Source organism: Sapajus apella, unplaced genomic scaffold, assembly GCF_009761245.1.
Source record: "Sapajus apella isolate SASKATOON/1434 unplaced genomic scaffold, GSC_monkey_1.0 scaffold140, whole genome shotgun sequence".
In the NCBI taxonomy this organism is placed as follows: domain Eukaryota; kingdom Metazoa; phylum Chordata; class Mammalia; order Primates; family Cebidae; genus Sapajus; species Sapajus apella.
Genome location: NW_022437080.1, coordinates 2648666 through 2667773, shown reverse-complemented (window position 1 = coordinate 2667773; position 19108 = coordinate 2648666). Strand labels below are relative to the sequence as shown.

At 42.8% G+C, this 19108-nt stretch overlaps 1 protein-coding gene across 12 annotated transcripts in view; it reads right to left on the bottom strand.

Moving 5' to 3' along the window:
- Positions 1-743: 743 nt before the first annotated feature.
- The window catches only part of SAP130 (Sin3A associated protein 130), an 87588-nt gene continuing 69223 nt past the window's right edge, over positions 744-19108 (bottom strand). For 4 of the 12 annotated variants that reach the window (XM_032263969.1, XM_032263965.1, XM_032263966.1 and 1 more), the window contains exons 16-22: positions 16030-16388; positions 11524-11772; positions 11232-11357; positions 5033-5136; positions 2835-2933; positions 1938-2051; positions 745-1683 (exon numbers count right to left, since the gene is read on the bottom strand). In XM_032263969.1, the coding sequence (XP_032119860.1) occupies positions 1525-1683; positions 1938-2051; positions 2835-2933; positions 5033-5136; positions 11232-11357; positions 11524-11772; positions 16030-16388 (1210 nt within the window). In that variant the 3' untranslated portion in view covers positions 745-1524. Of the gene's footprint in view, positions 1684-1937; positions 2052-2834; positions 2934-5032; positions 5137-11231; positions 11358-11523; positions 11773-16029; positions 16389-19108 lie in introns of all 12 variants that reach the window. The other 8 variants (XM_032263975.1, XM_032263976.1, XM_032263977.1 and 5 more) reach the window with 3 other exon arrangements.

Below are 19108 nucleotides of genomic sequence, written 5' to 3'. Positions count from 1 at the left end.
CAGTCTCAATTATACCCAGGCTGTCTTTAGCCTAGGCTCTGCAGGCCTGGGTGGCCTAACTGCAGGAAGGCCAAAAGTCTGCTTTGCTTCTCTCTTCCCCAGTCCTACAGATGACCGCTTACCATTCCACTATGAGGAAGGCTGTCTCAGGTGAGCCGTGGCGTTGGTCCCAAGGGCCAGGGCAGAAATGGAACACTGCCCATCTGTTCAGGTCAGAACAAAGAAGAGATCTAGCTCCAACCTGGTGGCTGAAAGTACGTGTCCTAAGGAAGGAGGGTGGTCATGTCTTGTCCGCAGAGGCAGCAGCCTTTGAGAAAAATCTTTCCTGGTCTGTCACATGGAGGCCAGAGATGGCTGGTCTTGTGCCCACAGGAAGCCAATCTGAGCTACCTTTCTACTCAGGTTAGTTCAGAGGAAGAGCAACCTATGGACAGGATCCAGCTGCCCAAAATCTCCGCCTCCAGTACGGCAGCCTTAACAGTCTTATAATTGAAGCAATTTCCAATTACATATCCGCACAGGGCCACAATACAGGCTCATATTTAAGGTAGCCAAAAATCCAATAGATTTTACCACTGTAGCATATTCAGACTACCCTGATAAGTGGAACTCTATGCGAACAGCAAAACTTCAACGAACGAAGTAGGATCCCAACAATATGTAAGAAACCAAAGCACAGTAAATGTTTCAGTGAAGGTCAGTGTGGCACTGATTCACTTTACAAGAAGATGCAAACTGCGCATGTACAAAAACCTCTGAGTCCTTTATTAACGTCTGGAGATGTGTGGTACATACAATTAACAGCATCACACCAGCTACAGAAGTACAGATAATCAAGATTGTACTTCAGAACAAGGATCTGAGAGCAACTTATGGTGTTGCCTGCTCTGAACCTCCACAAAAACCCAATTTTGACACACGCAAGACAGACGATCTAACAATTTCACATGGGAATGGTTCTTTTAAAAAATGACAAGAACTAATAGTTCAAACCCTTTAGAGTGTGAGATGTGGCAGCTCGCTTGGTGCCATGGCACTGCTGTAAAAGGCCAACATGGGCATTTGAAGGTCAGGCAGAAGAACCGAATGGGGTGGGTGGAAGAGGTTTCATTTTCAGTGTAGAGAGATAACAGATGGTCCGAGTGGATGCTTTCAGTCCAGGCTCGGTATGGGGCCTGCAGGAATCCACTATATAAATACAGTCTATAAACCGGACGGCTGAAAAACATCAGCCAGCCATCCTTGTCATTGCTTCCAACTGGTGGACACTAACGCATCCGAAGTCACTTAGGACACAGGGCAGATTTAACAGGGGTGCACCTGAACGCAAGAAGGTGGCTCACTGTGTCCAGACGCTCTGATCTTTTCATGCCACTGGATGCCATGGGTCCCTCTCTTTCAGATGTGAATGAAGGAACACTTCCTTTGTTTCAATGTTCCACTTTGGAAATAACCAAAACCCTCCCCCCACCCCCACTATCATTCTTCATAAATTCTGCTTCCAATCTCCCGATTCTTCTGGGTCTAGGCTTTTTCCTTTCGCTTCAATTTTGACACTTTTTTGACAGTCCCATTCTTGTTAAGAAGCTTCAGGACGCGGTCTTTATGATCTAAAACCTTAAGCATGGAGTCTCTGGCTTCACTGATTTGATCCATCACAAGTTTACATCTCTGCATATTTCCCTGAAACAGAAGACATTACATCATTAATCAATGACCATGAGGATAGTACAGCTTTTAAAAAACTGCTTGCCTTTGGGCAGAGGCTATGTGGAGGCTTCCACAGAGAGAAAATGTCTTCTTGTTTCTCAGTAGTGCAGGCTGAAACACATGTTTTTACTGAAGATATGAGGGACACGGGGAAACGGAAGAAGTAGGACTTTATAGAAGGCAGCTTCATAAAGTGGATCATCAGAAGGGAAGGGGCTCATTCAAACCTGTATCAGTTCATTTATTCGGTGGAGATCATCATCAGTTGCTGCTTTTTTCTTTGGGATAATCCCTTCCTGTAGGTTGGTAAGTCTTTCATAGACATCATGTTCAAGATTCGTCTGCAGCACACAAAAGGGAGGATATCATGACCTCAGAGATGTTTTTCTATGTCAACCCCAGGCAAATGAACCCACACTGAATCACTTTTGTAAACTGCTTAAGAGCTGTCTGGGTGACAACGTGCTTTCTCCTAAGGACTAAGATACTAAGGTTTAAAAACAGTAAAGAGGCTGGGCACAGTGGCTCACACCTGTAATCCCAGCACTTTGGGAGGCCAAGGCAGGTGGATCACTTGAGGTCAGGAGTTCGAGACCAACCTGACCAAAACGGTGAAACCCCATCTCTACTAAAAATACAAAAAATTAGCTGGGTGCGATGGCGCATGCCTGTAACCCCAGCTACTTGGGAGGCTGAGGGAGGTTTGCTTGAACCCAGGAGGTGGAGGTTGTAGTGAGCTGAGATCACATCATTGCACTCCAGCCTTGGCAACAAGAAAGTTTCATAGAAATGATTTTTGCTAAGTCAAAAACAGCCAAGGCACTATATTTTTTAGATACTGACAACAATGTTCTTCAGATCACTGCTACTGAAAAGAAGGAAAAACTTTTTTTGAGATAGAGTTTTACTCTTTTTGCCCAGGATGGAGTTCAATAGTAAGATCTCAGCTCACTGCAACCGCTGCCTCCCTGGTTCAAGTGATTCTCCTGCCTCAGCCTCCCATGTAGCTGGGATTACAGGTGCAAGCCACCATGCCCGGCTAATTCTGTATTTTTAGTAGAGAAGGGGTTTCTCCACGTTGGTCAAGCTGGTGTCAAACTCCTGACCTCGGGTGATCTGCCCACCTCGGCCTCCCAAAGTGCTGGGATTACAGGCGAAGAAGGAAAAACTTTATGAGGTTGTTGCCTCCTCTTCACCCAGCTGCTGAAGGAGGGATTCTTGCCCTAGGGTTATAGAAATGGCCAAACATATAAGATCCAACACTGGACAGATAAGATTAACAGTTTATGAGTCACAAATATAGTCATGCACTACTTCATGACAGAGATATGTTCTGAGAAATGTGTCTTCAGGCAATTTAGTTTTTGTGTGAACACCACACCACATACCTAGGCTATATGATAGAGCCCAGTTACAAACATGTACACCACATTACTGCAATGAATAGTGTGGGAAATTGATGTATTTACGTTAAGTATTTGTGTATCTAAATATATCTATATACAGAAAAGATACAGTAAAAACATGGCATGACAGATGAAGAATGGTACTCCTATATAGAGCACTTATTATGAATGGAGCTTACCAACACTGTTAAGGTGCTCTCGGTGAGTCAGTGGGTGAGGAGTGAGTGAATGTGAAGATCCAAGACCTCACCGTACAAATACTCTAGGCTTTATAAACACTGTGTCTTAGGCTACACTAATTTATTAAAAATATTCTTCTTTGTTCAATAACAAATTAACTTTAGTATACTCTACATTTTTTACTTTATAAACTTTTAAATTGTTTTAAACTTTTTGACTCTTTTGCAATAAAACTTAGCTTAAAAGACACATTGTTGAACAACTTTGGACACTGTTGGACGGTTATGAAAAATATTTTCTTTCTTTATATCTTTATTTTATAAACTTTTTCTTCCTCTTTTATTTTTGAGACAGTGTCTTATTCTGTCATCCAGGATGGAGTGCAGTGGCACGGTCATGGCTAAGGGAAGCTCCTGTCTTTTGGGCTCAAGAGATTCTCCTACCTCAGCCTTACAGGTAGCTGCGACTACAGGTGTGCACCACTACACCTGGCTAATTAATTTTTTTTTCTTTGTAGAGACAGCATCCCAGTATGTTGCCCAGGCTGGCCTTGAACTTCTGGGATCAAGCAATCGTCTTGCCTCAACCTCCGTAACTACTGGGATCACGTGCCTGAGCCACTGAACCTGGCCCTGTTTTTTCTATTAAAAAAAAAATTTAACTTTTTAAACTTGTTTGTTAAAAATGAAGACACAGTACAGCCTGGGCAACAAAGTGAGACCCCGTCTCTACAAAAAATTTTTAAAAATCAGCTGGGTGCAGTGGCTCACATCTGTAGTTCCAGCTATTTGGGAGGCTGAGGTGAGAGGATTATTTAAGCCCAGCAGGTCGATCATGGCTGTAGTAAGCCATGATCGTGCCTCTGCACTCCAGCCTGGACGACGACGACGACGACAACAACAACAACAACAAAGAACAGGAGAGGAGAGGCCCTGGTCTCTGAATGATGATGTGTGTGACTGGCTTATCTGAGTAATATTGGAATACTGGAAGCTGGCAGGGAACTGGAGCCCATTACTCAGTGAGGAGCAGGAATTGTGTGCCTGGTCCCTGTGGTATAAGGATTATTTGCCTAGGAGACTTCATCCGAGGGAGCAGAGTGAGGAGGAGGGCCTCATGGTTAGGCCGTTTAAGGGTCCCCCTATTTCAGATGTCACAATAACACATCCCACTGCATCTTTTTTTTTTTTGAGACGGAGTTTCACTCATGTTACCCAGGCTGGAGTGCAATGGCGTGATCTCGGCTTACCGCAACCTCCGCCTCCTGGGTTCAGGCAATTCTCCTGCCTCGGCCTCCTCAGTAGCTGGCATGACAGGCACGCACCACCACGCCCAGCTAATTTTTTGTATTTTTAGTAGAGACGGGGTTTCACCATGTTGGCCAGGATGGTCTCGATCTCTTGACCCGTGATCCACCCGCCTCGGCCTCCCAAAGTGCTGGGATTACAGGCTTGAGCCACCGTGTCCAGCCATCTCACTGAATCTTAAATTTAGGTCTTATACCACAGTTGTTCCATATATTTTGGATCTGGGTACCAGAATTCAGATATACTTCAATTATAATCACATGTAACTGACACAGTGATTATATTACATAGTACACGTAAAAATTCTACCACTACCCATGTTAGCTGGGAATGCTTCAGAGTTACTTTTGAAAAGTTCTATGAACTCAGCTATCTCCAGTGTCTTCTCCTCTCTTCAGCATGATGAACAACTGCTAGAACTCCACTTACCAGCTGTAGTAGCTGGGCGGCACAGAGGTGGACTTTCCAGCCTTGAGCACGACAGGATACTCCTTTCTGATTAGCTATTTCCTGCAGCATAGCTTTCTTCTCCTCTGGAACCATAAAAAATAAAAACAAGTATATTTCAGTGTTTAAAAAGGTAAATGGTTTGTGTTCAAGCAGCCTAAATGCCATCATTTTAACAAAAATTTAGGTTTTATTTATTTGTTTTGAGATAGTCTGGCTCTGTCACCTAGGCTGAAGAGCAGTGGTACAATCTTGGCTTACCACAACCTCTGGCTCCCAGGCTAAAGCAATTCTCCCACTTCAGCCTCCTAAGCAGCTGAGACTACAGGTGTGCACCACCATGCTGGGCTCACATTTGTATTTTTTGTAGAGATGGGGTCTTCTTATGTGCCCAGGTTGGTCTTGAACTCCTGGCTCAAGCAATTTGCCTGCCTTGGCCTCACAGACTATTGGGATTATAGGCATGAGCTACTGCACCTGGCAATAAGAACTTCTTTACTTGAGGTAGTGGTTTCATTTACGGGGAAGGCAAGCCAAGAGGACTCCAGGCTACTTACTCTCTTCCTTCCCCTCCACTAAGTGCTACCTCCTAAAGCAGGGCTGTCACTCAGAGAAAAGCTTGCCACATGCCAAGCCAGGGCCTCCCCCATCTCTAAGGCCCTGGCTCAAACATTTTGCCAGAAGAAGTGGGCTGTAAAACAGATACCTTTTAATTTCTTTCTGAAGCAACTGAGTCCATTTGCAAGAGTGTGAAGAAGTTCAGACCTAAAGGTGCTCCCACGAACAGTGGAGGCTATGGTGAAGTGAACTGGGGGTAGATTTGTAGAACTAATGAAGATATAGCCTAGACTATGTACAGGCTAATTTGAAGGAAAGAACAAAATATAAGAGAGCTGGGGGAGCCTTTCTGAGGGCAGAACAAACACGGAACACTGACATCAGAAACTATTCTGCCCAGGGAATTACAATTTGACTGAATTCGTTTTATAGAGGAACTTGTGCTCCAGGGCAGTGTTGAAAACATTAGAGAAAACAGGCAGCAATTAGTGGCTTTATCAGCTGGGTAAGGTGAGGGAAAGAGTGGAGGAGACAGCGTGGTGCCTCATGCCTGCAATCCTAGCACTTGGGAGGCTGACTTGGGGGAGGGAGTGGGGGTGAGGACTGGGGAAGATCGTTTGAGCCCAGGAGTTTGAGACCATCCTGGGCAACATGGTAAAACCCCATCTCTACAAAAAATACGAAAATTAGCTGGGCATGGTGGCGTGCACCTGTGGTCCCAGACATTTGGGAGGCGGAGGTGGGAGGATCGCTTGAGCCCAGGAGGTTGAGGCTGTGGTGAGTCATTATCATGCCACTGCACTCTAGCCTGTGTAACACAGTGGTACACCGTCTCAAAAAAAAGAGTGAAGGAGAGAGCCCACCAAAGCCACCGTCATCATAGGTTGACTGTGGGCATGTGCAGAGGTGAGCCTCCCTGAGCAGCAACACCAGAAGCAGAACATGCATGTGCAAATGGGGGCTGAAGCAGCTAGATGTCGCTAAATTAATCCAGTCAGTCACTGAGCAAATAGACAAGCAAATAACAATTGGCTGCTTCAATACATTATCTAAAAAGTCCAGTTTCCAACAAAAAATTCCAAGGCTTGCAAAGAAACAGGAAAGTACAACCCATACTCATGAAAACAAAGCAGGCAACAGAAAGTGTCTGTGAGAATGACCATGTCATGTTCAACAGAAAAAGATCTCAAAATCCCATAATAAACATGTTCACAGCCATAAGAGAAAGCAAGACTGAAGAAGTAAGGGAAGGTGAGATGTCTGACACATGAAATAGAGAACACTAATAGAGAAGAGAAATAACAAAAAAGAACCAAGTAAAAATTCTGGAGTTGAAAGGCACAATAGCTGAAATGTACAAATCACCAGAGGGGCTCAACAATTGCTTTGCGCCAGTACAAGAATTAGCCACCTTCAAGATAGATCTATGGAGATTATGAAAGCCAAAGAACTGAGAAAGAATAAAGAAAAGTGAATAGTGCTGCAGAGAAATGTGGGGCATCATTAAGAAAACCTATACATGTGATGGTCATACCGCGAGAGGAGAGTTAAGACAAAGACAAATATTAAAAAAAATAAAATGGCTCAACACTTAGCAAATTTATTGAAAATAACTTGCACACTGAGGACGCTGAAGGAACTACAAGGATTTTTTTTTTAAGACATAGAGAAGCTTATTCTAAACTTCATATGGAGAGGCACAGGAATGAGAATAAGCTTTTCCATGTCTTAAAAAACCTTGCTATGGGCTGGGCACGGTGGCTCATGCCTGTAATCCTAGCACTTTGGGAGGCTGAGGTGGGCGGATCACTTAAGGTCAGAAGTTTGAGACCACCCTGGCCAACGTGGTGAAACCCCAACTCTACTAAAAATACAAAAATTAGCCAGGTGTAGTAGTCCCAGCTACTCGAAAAATAACTGATTTTTGTGCTGACATTGTATTCTGTGACCTTACTGAATTCATTTACTAGTTCCAGGAGTATTTTTGGGAGAATCCTTGACATTTTCTATCTGGACCATGAGGTCATCTGCAAACGGAGACAATTTCATTTATTTCATTCCCATCTGTGTTACTTTCATCTCTTTATCTTGCCTTACTGTGTAGTCAAATCTGATACTATGTTGAGCGGGAGTGCTGAGAGAAGACATCCTTGTCTTTTTGCCAATCTCAGGTGGAATTCAGTCTTTCAGTATTAAGCATAATGTTAGATGGTTTTCTGCAGAGTTTATCAAATCCAGTAAGAACTCCTCTGTTTTTGAACATTTTTATCATGAAAAGGTGTTGAATTTTGTCAAGTTTTCTATATTGATTGATATAATCATGTGATTTTTCTTTTTTAGCTTTTGTTGTGGGTTGGTTTCCCCCGAAAAGATATATTGAAGTTCCTTGATACCTGTGACTATATTAGAATGTAATGTAGGCCTAGTGCAGTGGCTCACACCTGCAATGTCAGCATTTTGGGAGGCCAAGGCAGGTGGATTACTTGAGTTCAGGAGTTTGAGACCGGCCTGGCCAACATGGTGAAACTTTGTCTCTACTAAAAACACAAAAAATTAGCTGGGTGGAGGGTGAATGTCTGTAATCTCAGCTACTCAGGAGGCCGAGGCAGGAGAATCATTTGAATCTGGGAGGCAGAGGTTGCAGTGAGCTGAGATCGCACCACTGCACTCCAGCCTAGGGGACACAGCAAGACTCCATCGCAAAAATAATAGTAATAATGATAATGTTATGTAATTTGGTTAAGAAGTTATACTGGATTAAGGTGAGCTGTAAATCCAATGACTGGTATCCTCACAAGGAGGAAGGGAGAGAGAAAAATAAAGAAGGGAGAGTGAGAAAAGGAAAAGGAGAGAAGGAGAGAGAAAGGAGGATAGGAGAGACAGAAGAATGCCATTTGAAGATGGAGGCAGAGACTGTAGTGGTGCAGGTGCAAGCCGGGGAACACCAAAGATTGCTGGCAATCACAAGAAACCAAAGAGGCAAGGAAGGATTCTCCTCTAATGCTTTCAGAGTGAGCATGACCCCATTAGACCTTTATTCTAGATGACCCCAGAACCACAAGAGAATAATCTGTACTGTTTAATGCCACCCAGTTCACAGTACTTTGTTATGGCAACCCTAGGAAATTAACAAGGCCAGTCGATAGGGTGAATTACTTTGGTTTTCAAATGTTGACCCAGCTTTGTACAGCAAGAATAAATTCTACTTGGTCAAGGTATATACTGTTGGAATTGATTTGCTAATATTTTATTAATGCATTTTTACATCTATATTCATGAGGACTAATGATCTGTTGTTTTCTATATTTGTATACTCTGGTTTTGATAGCATGAAAATATTGGCTTCATAAAATAAATTTGGAATGTCCTTGCCTATATTTTAAAAGACACTGCAGAAAAATGGATCATTACCTGGTCAGCTGATTATCTTATCAATATGTAATATCCCTCTGTGCCTCCAGCAATTTTCTTTCCTCAGAAGTTTACTTTATATGACATTAATATAGCCACTCCTGCTCTTTTGTAAATTAATTTTTGAATTTTATATATTTTTCGTTTATTTTCATATTTTGAGACAGAGTCTCACTCTGTTCCCTAGGCTGGAGAGCAGTGGTGAGACCTCAGCTCACTGCAAACCTCCACTTCCTGGGTTGGAGTGATGCTCCTGCCTCAGCCTCCTGAACAGCTGAAACTACAGGTGTGTGACTCCACTGCAAGCTAATTTTTGTATTTTTAGTAGGGCTGGGGTTTCACCATGTTGGCCAGGCTGGTCTCAAACTCCTGACTTCAGGTGATCCACCCACCTTGGCCTCCCAAAGTGCTGGGATTACGGGCATGAGCCACCGTGCCTGGCCTGTGTGTATTTTTCTAGCCTTTTACTGTCAATCTACCTATGCCACTGTATTCAAAGTGAGTTTCTTGTACACAGTACATAGTTGGATTGTGTTTTTTTATTATTTCTGCCAATCTGTGTTTAACTGGTACGTTTGGACTATTTACATTTATGACAGTTACTAATATGTTAAGGCTTAGGTCTGCCACATTACTATTGCTTTCTGTACTTCTTTTCTGTTTCTCTTTTCTTCCCTTTTTTTTTTTTTTTTTTTTTTTGAGATACAGTCTCACTCTGCGGTCTAGGCTGGCATGTGGTGGCGTGATCTCAGCTCACTGCAACCTCTGCCTCCTGGGTTCAAGAGATTCTCCTGCCTCAGCCTCCTGAGTAGCTGAGATTACAAGCGCCCACCATCACACCTGGATAATTTTTTTGTATTTTTAGTCGACAGGGTTTTACTATGTTGGCCAGGCTGGTTTTGAACTTCTGGCTTCAAGTGATCCACCTACCTCGGCCTCCCAAAGTGCTGGGATTACAGGCGTGAGTCACTGTGCCCAGCTCCTGTGAGTTTTAGTCTACCTTGATATATTTACACATATAATCTATATGTATTTTATAGCTCAGGGAAAATAGCTGCACTAAAGTTTCCTAGTCAAGAGGCAGTGTGTAAAGGAGGTTAGTATGAATATACTGAAATAGAAGATTTAGGGATCATAAACCCTTCAGCTGTCAAGTTATCTTTCTTGAGATAGTTTTTGAAGAGCAAGTCCCAATAAGCATTAAGACTCTTGTAGTGTGGCTTAAAATGCTACCAGGCAAATTCCTAAATATTTTTTCTATGAAATTCTTGCAGCATGAAGACATGTTCAGTGGTTCATATCCTATTTCCACTAAAAGGCAACACTCCCTGACCTCTGGAAATCTCACTTTCTTTTCAAACCTCAGAGTACACTTGTGAGGAAGAAAAGCTGGGAAACGTAGCCGCCTCTGTACTTCCATTCAGAGACTGAACTACTAGCATCTCCACTTCTGCTTAATTAGTCAGTACTCCATCCAAGCTGGTCTCATTTTGAACCTTCACGAAAACCCTTAGAGCAGTTTCCAAATGGAATTTACGTAAGAGAATGGGAAATGTGACCAATTATCTAGAAACTCATTTCTTTGTACTTATATTTGAGATTAACGGCACTTAAAGTCCATCAGTAGAAATATTTGCAGGTATCTGCAAAGTACTATTAGCCATTTTTAATCATATGTGGGTTTATTAAAAGGTTATTCTCAGATTCCACAAGAACAAAACATTTATTGAGGGCTTACCCTAGACCACTCTAAGAGCTTCGTACATATGTTAAACAAAAGATCTTTTGGCAGAAATGCTTACAATGCATGTATATTTTGGCATCCTAGGAACTACTATGGACTAAGAACTGTGTTACACAGTAATCCAGTACAGCTCTTCCACAGTGACTCTGGAAGCCACAGGCATCCTCCATCAGTACTTACGGAGCTGTTAACATACAGATTTTACAAAAATCAAGGCTGTCACTTAACCCTTAAACTGCAATTCTGATAAATACACACAGCTTTCTAGGGCAAAGGGTAATTTTCTAAGTTTTATGTTCTATGGGATATACTTAAACACTAAAGTCTCAAGATGTTTTAACAAAAATGTATGGTTTTTTTGAAACTAGAAAACCGTGGTTCTGTTTTTCTTTCTTAGTATAATTACAACACAGCTAAGTGTTATACCAATTTCATGCATTAATACCGAATGTTTCTGGGGAAACTGACCTTTGACCCGGACGTCACTGTATCTCTGAAAGTGGTGGTAAGCAGCTTTCCAGGGGTTCCGATAGTGACGAAGCAAAGTAATGGGGGGTCTTGGACGCACTGGGACATACCTCACACCTTCCTCATCTATTAAAAGAGAAGACATTAAACAACTTATTAGCATTGTCAACAATCCCCAAAGTTCAATTCCAGTAAGTGAGGTATAAGTGAAGCTGACTATGTAGCGAGCCTCTGGGTTGGACTCTGACTTTATTGGGAAGCGTCATAAGACAAGTCGGCCTGTGACCATTACCAATATACTCCTTGGGAGGAGACTTGCGCTTCTCAGCCTTCACCAGAAGACTCTTGGCAGTGGACTTCTCGTCATCAGTGCTGTTTGTCTCCATCATGTCACCTTCTTCTGTTGAGATCACGTGCTGTTGCTTTCGAGGCTTTTTCCTTGGGGAGGCACCAGGTGGTAGGTCACTTGTCGGCATGGACAGGTTGTTTGCCAGCAATGCAAGAGATGGAGACACAGTGTTGGTAGCCAGCGGAGGAACTGCTGTCACAGGAAAAGGAGCACACACATCTGTAAGAACTCAAGCATAGCAGAAAGCTTTACTTACCTCCAGCAAAGACAGTGATTAAGCGGACAGCACAGAGAGCCAACGTTATTGAGTCTTCCTATGTGCCTGGCACTGTGCTAAGCCCTCTGTGGCAGAAGCAGCAGACTCCTCCCTAATAGCCCATATCCTCATCTTCCTTAGTTCCAGGATGTCCCTTTGACAAGAACACAATGATATTTAGCTAAAAGAATGCACTTCCTAGCCTCCATTACAGGTGTGGTCATATAAGATGGAAATAGAAGTGTAACAATCATGTGAATAAGTAGGCATTATTACTATCCTTCAATTCACAGATGTGAAAATGTGGCACAAGTCACACAAGTATGAAGTGGGCAAGCTGGGAGCTGACAGAGGCAGTCTGGTTTCAGAGCTCACACTCCCACTTAGCACAGTGTGCTACCTCCAGATAAAAAGCATCCATTGTGAGGATATAAACATTTGCTTGAACTTGTATAAATTACACATCTAGGAACTTAAACATCATGTTAAAGGCTCACCTTAACTCTTATTTTCACTACCATATTCTTGCCCTATTTTCCTCTACCCACTCTGCTGCCCACTCCCAATAGTCATACCCTAAACTTTCTTGTCACTGTTGACTGCAAACTGCCTCACACTCAATCTCAATTTCTAGCATTCAACTCCATAGGTAAATCCAACTCTCTTTCTAGGTTCCTCCCCTCAGAACTCAGCCTCAAATACTCCTTAAGCCTACAAGGAGCTATTACCTGTTCATCCAACCATGTTCCTGCAGTCACTCATCCCTCTCATGTCTCTCCTCCCCCATCACCAGGTTTTAACCCTGTGATCACTGTATTCCTCTTCCTCCTTCGTTGTCCCTTCCTTTTCTTGCTTTATAGTGCTCACTTAGCAAAAGCACAAAAGGTTAAACCCTATTCTCCAACTAGTCTGCACCTATGCAACTGAATGTCACCAGAGAGAGATACAGTGTCCTGCTTACTGCCCTATCCTATGTGCTTGGACAACCCTATCCTATGTGCTAAGATCAGTCTCTCTCACGATGACTACTTCACACCTTCTCCTCCCTCAAACACTAGATACCTCCTCCACCATCTGTACTCTCAGTAAAGGCCTTACTTTCTATTTTACTGAAAAAGATAGATGCGGTCACAAGAAAATATCCATCAAGTCCCACCACCTCATCTCTTCACCTCCACTGTGTCCCTGTATTCTCCTCTCCATGCTTTTAGCAAAGGTCAACCTCTTCAGGTACACACAAATCTCACCCACTCTCACCTCCTCAAACACTGCTCCAGGAATTCACAACTTTCACCTGCATTGCCAATTCTTCTCACTCTACTAGATCATTCCCATTAACATGCAAAACTCTAATTTGTCCCATCTTAAAAAAATCTTCTTGGCCGGCAGCGCTGGATCACACCTATAATCCCAGCACTCTGGGAGGCTGAGGTGGGCGGATCATGAGGTCAGGAGTTTGAGACCAGCCTGGCCAACATGGTGAAACAGTCTCTATTAAAAATAAAAAAATGAGCTAGGTTTGGTGGCGGGTGCCTGTAATCCCAGCTACTTGGGAGGCTGAGGCAGGAGAATCGCTTGAAACCGGGAGGTGGAGGCTGCAATGAGCTGAGATCACACCACTGCACTCCAGCCTGGGCGAAAGAGCAAAACTCTAAGAAAAAAAAAATCTTCTTGACATCATGTCACTTTAAATACCTTTTTTCTCTTCCTTTAGAACAAATGCCTCTAAAGTGCTGTTTATATGTAATGTCTCTCTCTCTCCCAGCTTTCTCCTTAACTTGCTCCCAAACATGCTTCTACCCCGTCATTACACAAAAATTGCTCTTCTTGAGAACTCTGACTCCCGTTTGCCAAATCCAAAGGTCACTGCTCAGACCTCATCTTCCTTGATCTCTAGAGAGCATGTGATCCACCTGATCCTTCCCTCCGCCCTGAAATATTTTTGTCCTCGTAATTTCCAGGACACAACATGTCGTAAGTTACATTCCTACCCTGTGGTTCCCTCCGTTCGGTCTCCTTTGCTGGACTTCACTTCCCCTCCTACCTCATGATCGTGCACTGTCCTAAGACTAGATCATGGACTGCTCCTGTTTTTATCAACATTCATTCCCTAGGTGATATGAACCACTCATCCATGCTCATAACTTTAAACACAATTTATATATATAATGACAACTCCCAAATTTATATCTGCAACTTCATTTTCTATTCCAAAAGCCAGCCACATAGATCCAACTATTTACTTGATGTCTACATTTGAAATGTCTAACAGACATCTGAAACTTACCCTATCAAAAACTAAACTCCTAATCTTTCCGTACAAAACAAGGTCCTCCTGCAGGCTTTCCTAATTCAGCCAATGGCAAGTCTATGGCTTCCCGTTGCTAAAGCCAAAAACCTTGAAAGTTGTCCCAGATACTGTTTTCTCACACTCAACACCCAATCATTAAACACTCTTGGCTCTACCTTATAAACGTATCCAGAATCCTACCACCTCACACCACTTCCACTTAACCCTGGTTGAGCCTTCATTGTTCCTTGTAATTAATGCAACAGCTGCTTGACAAGTCTCCCTGATTCTATCCCTGCTCCCAGAGTCTGTTCTTTCCCCAGCAGCCAGAGTGTTTATCTTCAGTCCTAAGTGAGCACTTGGCACTGCTCTGCTCACACTCCCTGCTCTGCTCAAACAGTGCCCTGCCAACCCCAGCAAAGCCAAAGCCTTTACAACAGCCTGTGGGCCCCGCTCAACCATGGTCCTACTTCTCTGACCCTGCTGCCTGCCACTCCTCTTTTTACTTAGCTCCAGCAACCTTTGGTTCTTTGCTATATTTTGAGCACATCATGCAGGCTCCTATCTCAAGATTTTTGGACTTACTGCTCTCTGGCCTGGAATACTCTTTTCCCGGGTTTCCTCATGCCAGCAACTTCATTTATTTAATGTCTCTACTTAATGGTCACTTCCTCAATGAAGCTTTTTCCTAAAACCCTTAAAAAAATTCCAGCCCTGGCTACAACTTTCCCTTATATTTCTTCCCTGCTTTGTTTCTCCATAGCACTTATCACCCAAACATACATATACACTCATATATACATACATACATAATTTAGTCGTCTTTTTGCTGCTTGTCTCCCTCACTAGAATGTAAGATCTAAGAGGATAAAGCTGCATGTGTCTTACACAGAGTTGCATCGTCAGTGGCTAGAACAATTTCTGGAGTAAACCCCTATAGGTTGAGGCAGGATTACAGGTAGTTTTCTTGCACAGAGAGGTAAAGGGAATCAGCCAAAAAAAGCAGATGAGTAGCATAATTGAGGATGTTTAATATCCCCTTCTGGATTACTCATGGTATCTTTCCAAGAAAATGCCAAGGCTAAATATACCCACGGAAAGAGATTTCATGGCAGAATAAAAGCAAATAAACAGTAGATTAAAAAAAAAAAAAAACCAAAAAACTACAGACACAGCACAATCACACCTCTATTGGGCAACAACATGAGACAGAAGTGGAGGTCTTCTCACTGAAATGGCAGGTAATACTGGGTAGCAAAGCATACATAACTTGCTTTCTCCTTTGGTTTTGTTTATACGTCACACAGTTTGTATACTGTATGTTACTTTTGTAGGGGAAAAAAATTCCACAATGAATTATTAAAAAGGAAAAAAAAAGAAGAAAACCTCTGAAGTGACCTGATTTTCTCAAACCGGAAGTTCAGAGTTAAGATGATGTGGGAAAGGGAGAAATGAATTGTTTTAAGATTTTTCTAATCAAATATAGGTTTATCAGCAACATAAATCTTACTTGATTGTATAACAAGGCAATGAAACTTGGCAGGGAATAACTTGTAAATAAGTAGTACACAGCTATAACCATATTGTGACCCCTTTTACATAGAAGCATTTTCTTAATGCATGCAAAGAAAACCATACTAAAGGATATCCATGGGGAAATATTAATTTCTTTCCTGATTTTGGTCAGAAATTAAACTTAATTACAAAAGGGAAGCAAAGTAGTTTTAGTTCTCACAACGAGTTTACTGCTTTCTTCTACTTATCAAAATCTAATGACAAGCAACATCTAAAAGGAGCATCAAGAGTCTTGGCTGAGGGTCACAGGAGAATCTGGATGCTGGAGGAGAATTAGGGAAGGGGAAGAGGCAAGTGCCAATGGAGAGTATTCTATTGACGGACTTACCAGAAACTGGTCTCATGATATCCATTGGTTCTACTTCTTCTTTCACTTTAATTTCAGGTACAGGAGGGCCCAAGACAGAAGAGAGACTGCCACCCACAGTGGCTGATGGAGGTGGTGCAGCTGCAATAGTGGTGATGGGTGGAGTGATGGGGACTGCTCCAGGAATGGTTGAAAGGGCAACGGCTGGTTGTGATGGGGGACTGGCTGCTGCAATCATAGTTGGAATGGTCGGTGGGGGCTGCTGGGCAGTTGGAGGGACGGCAATGGTAGGCTGATCATTATTTTGATTGGATACAGTCTCCATGGACACAGTGACGGGAGTGGCCATAGACACGTGGATTTCAGACTTGGGTTTGGCACTAAAACACAAAAGAAAAGCACAAGTAGCAAATAAGCTGCCTTCATCCACAACATCTCAGAGGATGGTTATTTGTCCAATTATTTCTGTCGAGCACACTGTATAATTGATACTCTATTTTTTTTTAATTTTTAAAAAATTTGGAGACAGGGTCTCACTCTGTTACCCAGGCTGGAGTGCAGTGGTGTGATCTTGGCTCACTGCAACCTCCGTCTTCCAGGCTCAAGGGATACTCGCACCTCAGCCTCTTGAGTAGCTGAGACCACAGGTGCGTGCCATCACCCAGGCTAATTTTTGTGTGTGATTTTTTTTTTTTTTTTTTTGAGACGGAGTTTCACTCATGTTACCCAGGCTGGAGTGCAATGGCGCGATCTCGGCTCACCGCAACCTCCGCCTCCTGGGTTCAGGCAATTCTCCTGCCTCAGCCTCCTGAGTAGCTGGGATTACAGGCACGCGCCACCATGCCCAGCTAATTTTTTGTAGTTTTAGTAGAGACAGGGTTTCACCATGTTGACCAGGATGGTCTCGATCTCTTGACCTCGTGATCCACCCGCCTCGGCCTCCCAAAGTGCTGGGATTACAGGCTTGCGCCACTGCGCCCGGCCGTGTGTGATTTTTTTTCATGGAGATGGGGTTTTACCATGTTGCCCAAGCTGGTCTCCAACTCCTGAGCTCAAGTGATCCGCCCATCTCAGCCTCTCAAAGTGGTGGGATTACAGATGTGAGCCACCATGCCTAGCTCTAATGCTCTATTTCTCGACTCTAAAAGTTTAACAAAGCAATTTTAAATGGAAATCAGTTTTTAAAAATATGCTATATGCCCTGCTCCCACCCAAGTTTTTAAAAGCAGTAATAAAATTAACTAAGAAAATAACACATTAAAGAACTCACTCAAAGTCATACTGTCATAGCACAACCAATTTTCATAATAGTAATGTACCTTTTCTCCCAGAACTCTTCAATATATATGTTGTCTTTGGAATTGTTATTTTTCTTTTTTTACTACAGTTGTAATTGAGAGGGACTGAAGTTGAGCTGATTACCAATGGCCAATGCCTAATCAACCATTCCTACGTAAATGGAATTTTCATAAAAACCCGAAAAGCCTGGGTTCAGGAGCTTCTGGGATAGCTAAGTATGTGAAGGTTCCCGTAGGTGTGCGTGCCTAGAGAGGCCACGGAAGCTTCACATCCCTTCTCCCACGCCTTATGCATCTATTCCGTTTGGCTGGTCAACTGCATCCTCTGTAATAGCCTTTATGATACATAGGTTAATGTAAGTAAAGTGTTTTCCTGAGTTCTGTGTGCTGTTCTAGCAAAGTAATCAAACTTATGCATGGGGCCTGGCTGGTCAGAAGAACAAGTAAAACCACCTGGAGCTTGCATTTGGCGTTAAAAGTTGGGTGCAGTCTTGTGGGACTGAGCTTTCAACCCATGAGAACTGACATTATCTCCAAGTATCATAATTGAATTGCAGGGCACCTACCTGGTGTCTTCTGCAAAACTGACTGGTTGGTTGTCAGGGAGAAACCCTCCCCCATTTCATACTAATCGAAGGTCACAGAAGTTTCTGTGTTGTTGATGAGTGAGAGAAGACAAAAACTCTTTGGTTTTTACTCCTATATTTTCAGTTGAGTAATTGTATACTTGAGATTTTTAACCTGTAGAAATGAAACCATTGAGTTGGGCCTGGTGGCTCATGCCTATAAATTCCCAGCAGTTTGGGAAGCTAAGTAAGGCAGAAGGGTCACGTGAGGCCAGGAGATTGAGACCCAGCCTGGGCAAGATAGTAAGACCCCATCTCTTAAACAAAAATTATTTTTTTTTAAATTAGCCAGGTGCATTGGCATGCACCTGTAGTTCCAGCTACTCAGGAAGCTGAGACAGGAGAACTGCTAGTGCCCGGCAGTCTGAAGTTGCAATAAGCTATAATTGTAACATTGGTATTTCAGCCCAGGCAACAAAGGGACTAGACAGAAATTCTGGAATATAAAAGTGTAAGTGCTGAAAAGGGGGAAAAACCACTAGAAAGTCTCAACTGCATATCTGAATAGGCACAAGAAAGAATTGGCTAGGCATGGTGGCTCACACCTATAATCCTAGTGCTTTGAGAGGCCACAGCAGGAAGATCGCTTGAGCCCAGGAGTTCGAGACCAGCTTGCTTAAAATAGGGAAACCCCAACATTACACACATTAGCTGGGCATGGTGGTGCGTGCCTGTGGTCACAGCTACTCTGGAGGCTGAAGAGCGGGAGGACTGCTTGAGCCCGGGAGGTTGAGGCTACAGTGAGTTATGACGGCACCACTGAACTCCAGCTGCAACAGAGCGAGACTCTGTCTCTTAGAAAAAAAAAAAAAAAGAAAAAGCAAAATATTATAACAGTCACATGTTTGATTACTATGATTTTCTCTATTTTCCCAGACATTTACAGATTTTCATATTGAAAAGACTTTACGATAAAGTTGAAGGTATCTACAAAAAAAAAAGAGAGACGAGAGATTGTAAAGAGAGAAAAGATTAAAAAAAAAAATCCAGTAATTCCAGAAGTTCACCTGATAAATAGGAGTTCCCCCCAAAAAATGAGATGGAAACTGAGTAGAAAACAAATTGTGAAAAGCAATAATATATCAAGATTTCCCTGTACTGACCAACATGAGTTTTCAGACTGAAGAGACCACTGAGTATCCAGCACATATAAAAACAACCAAGCCAAATTCTACT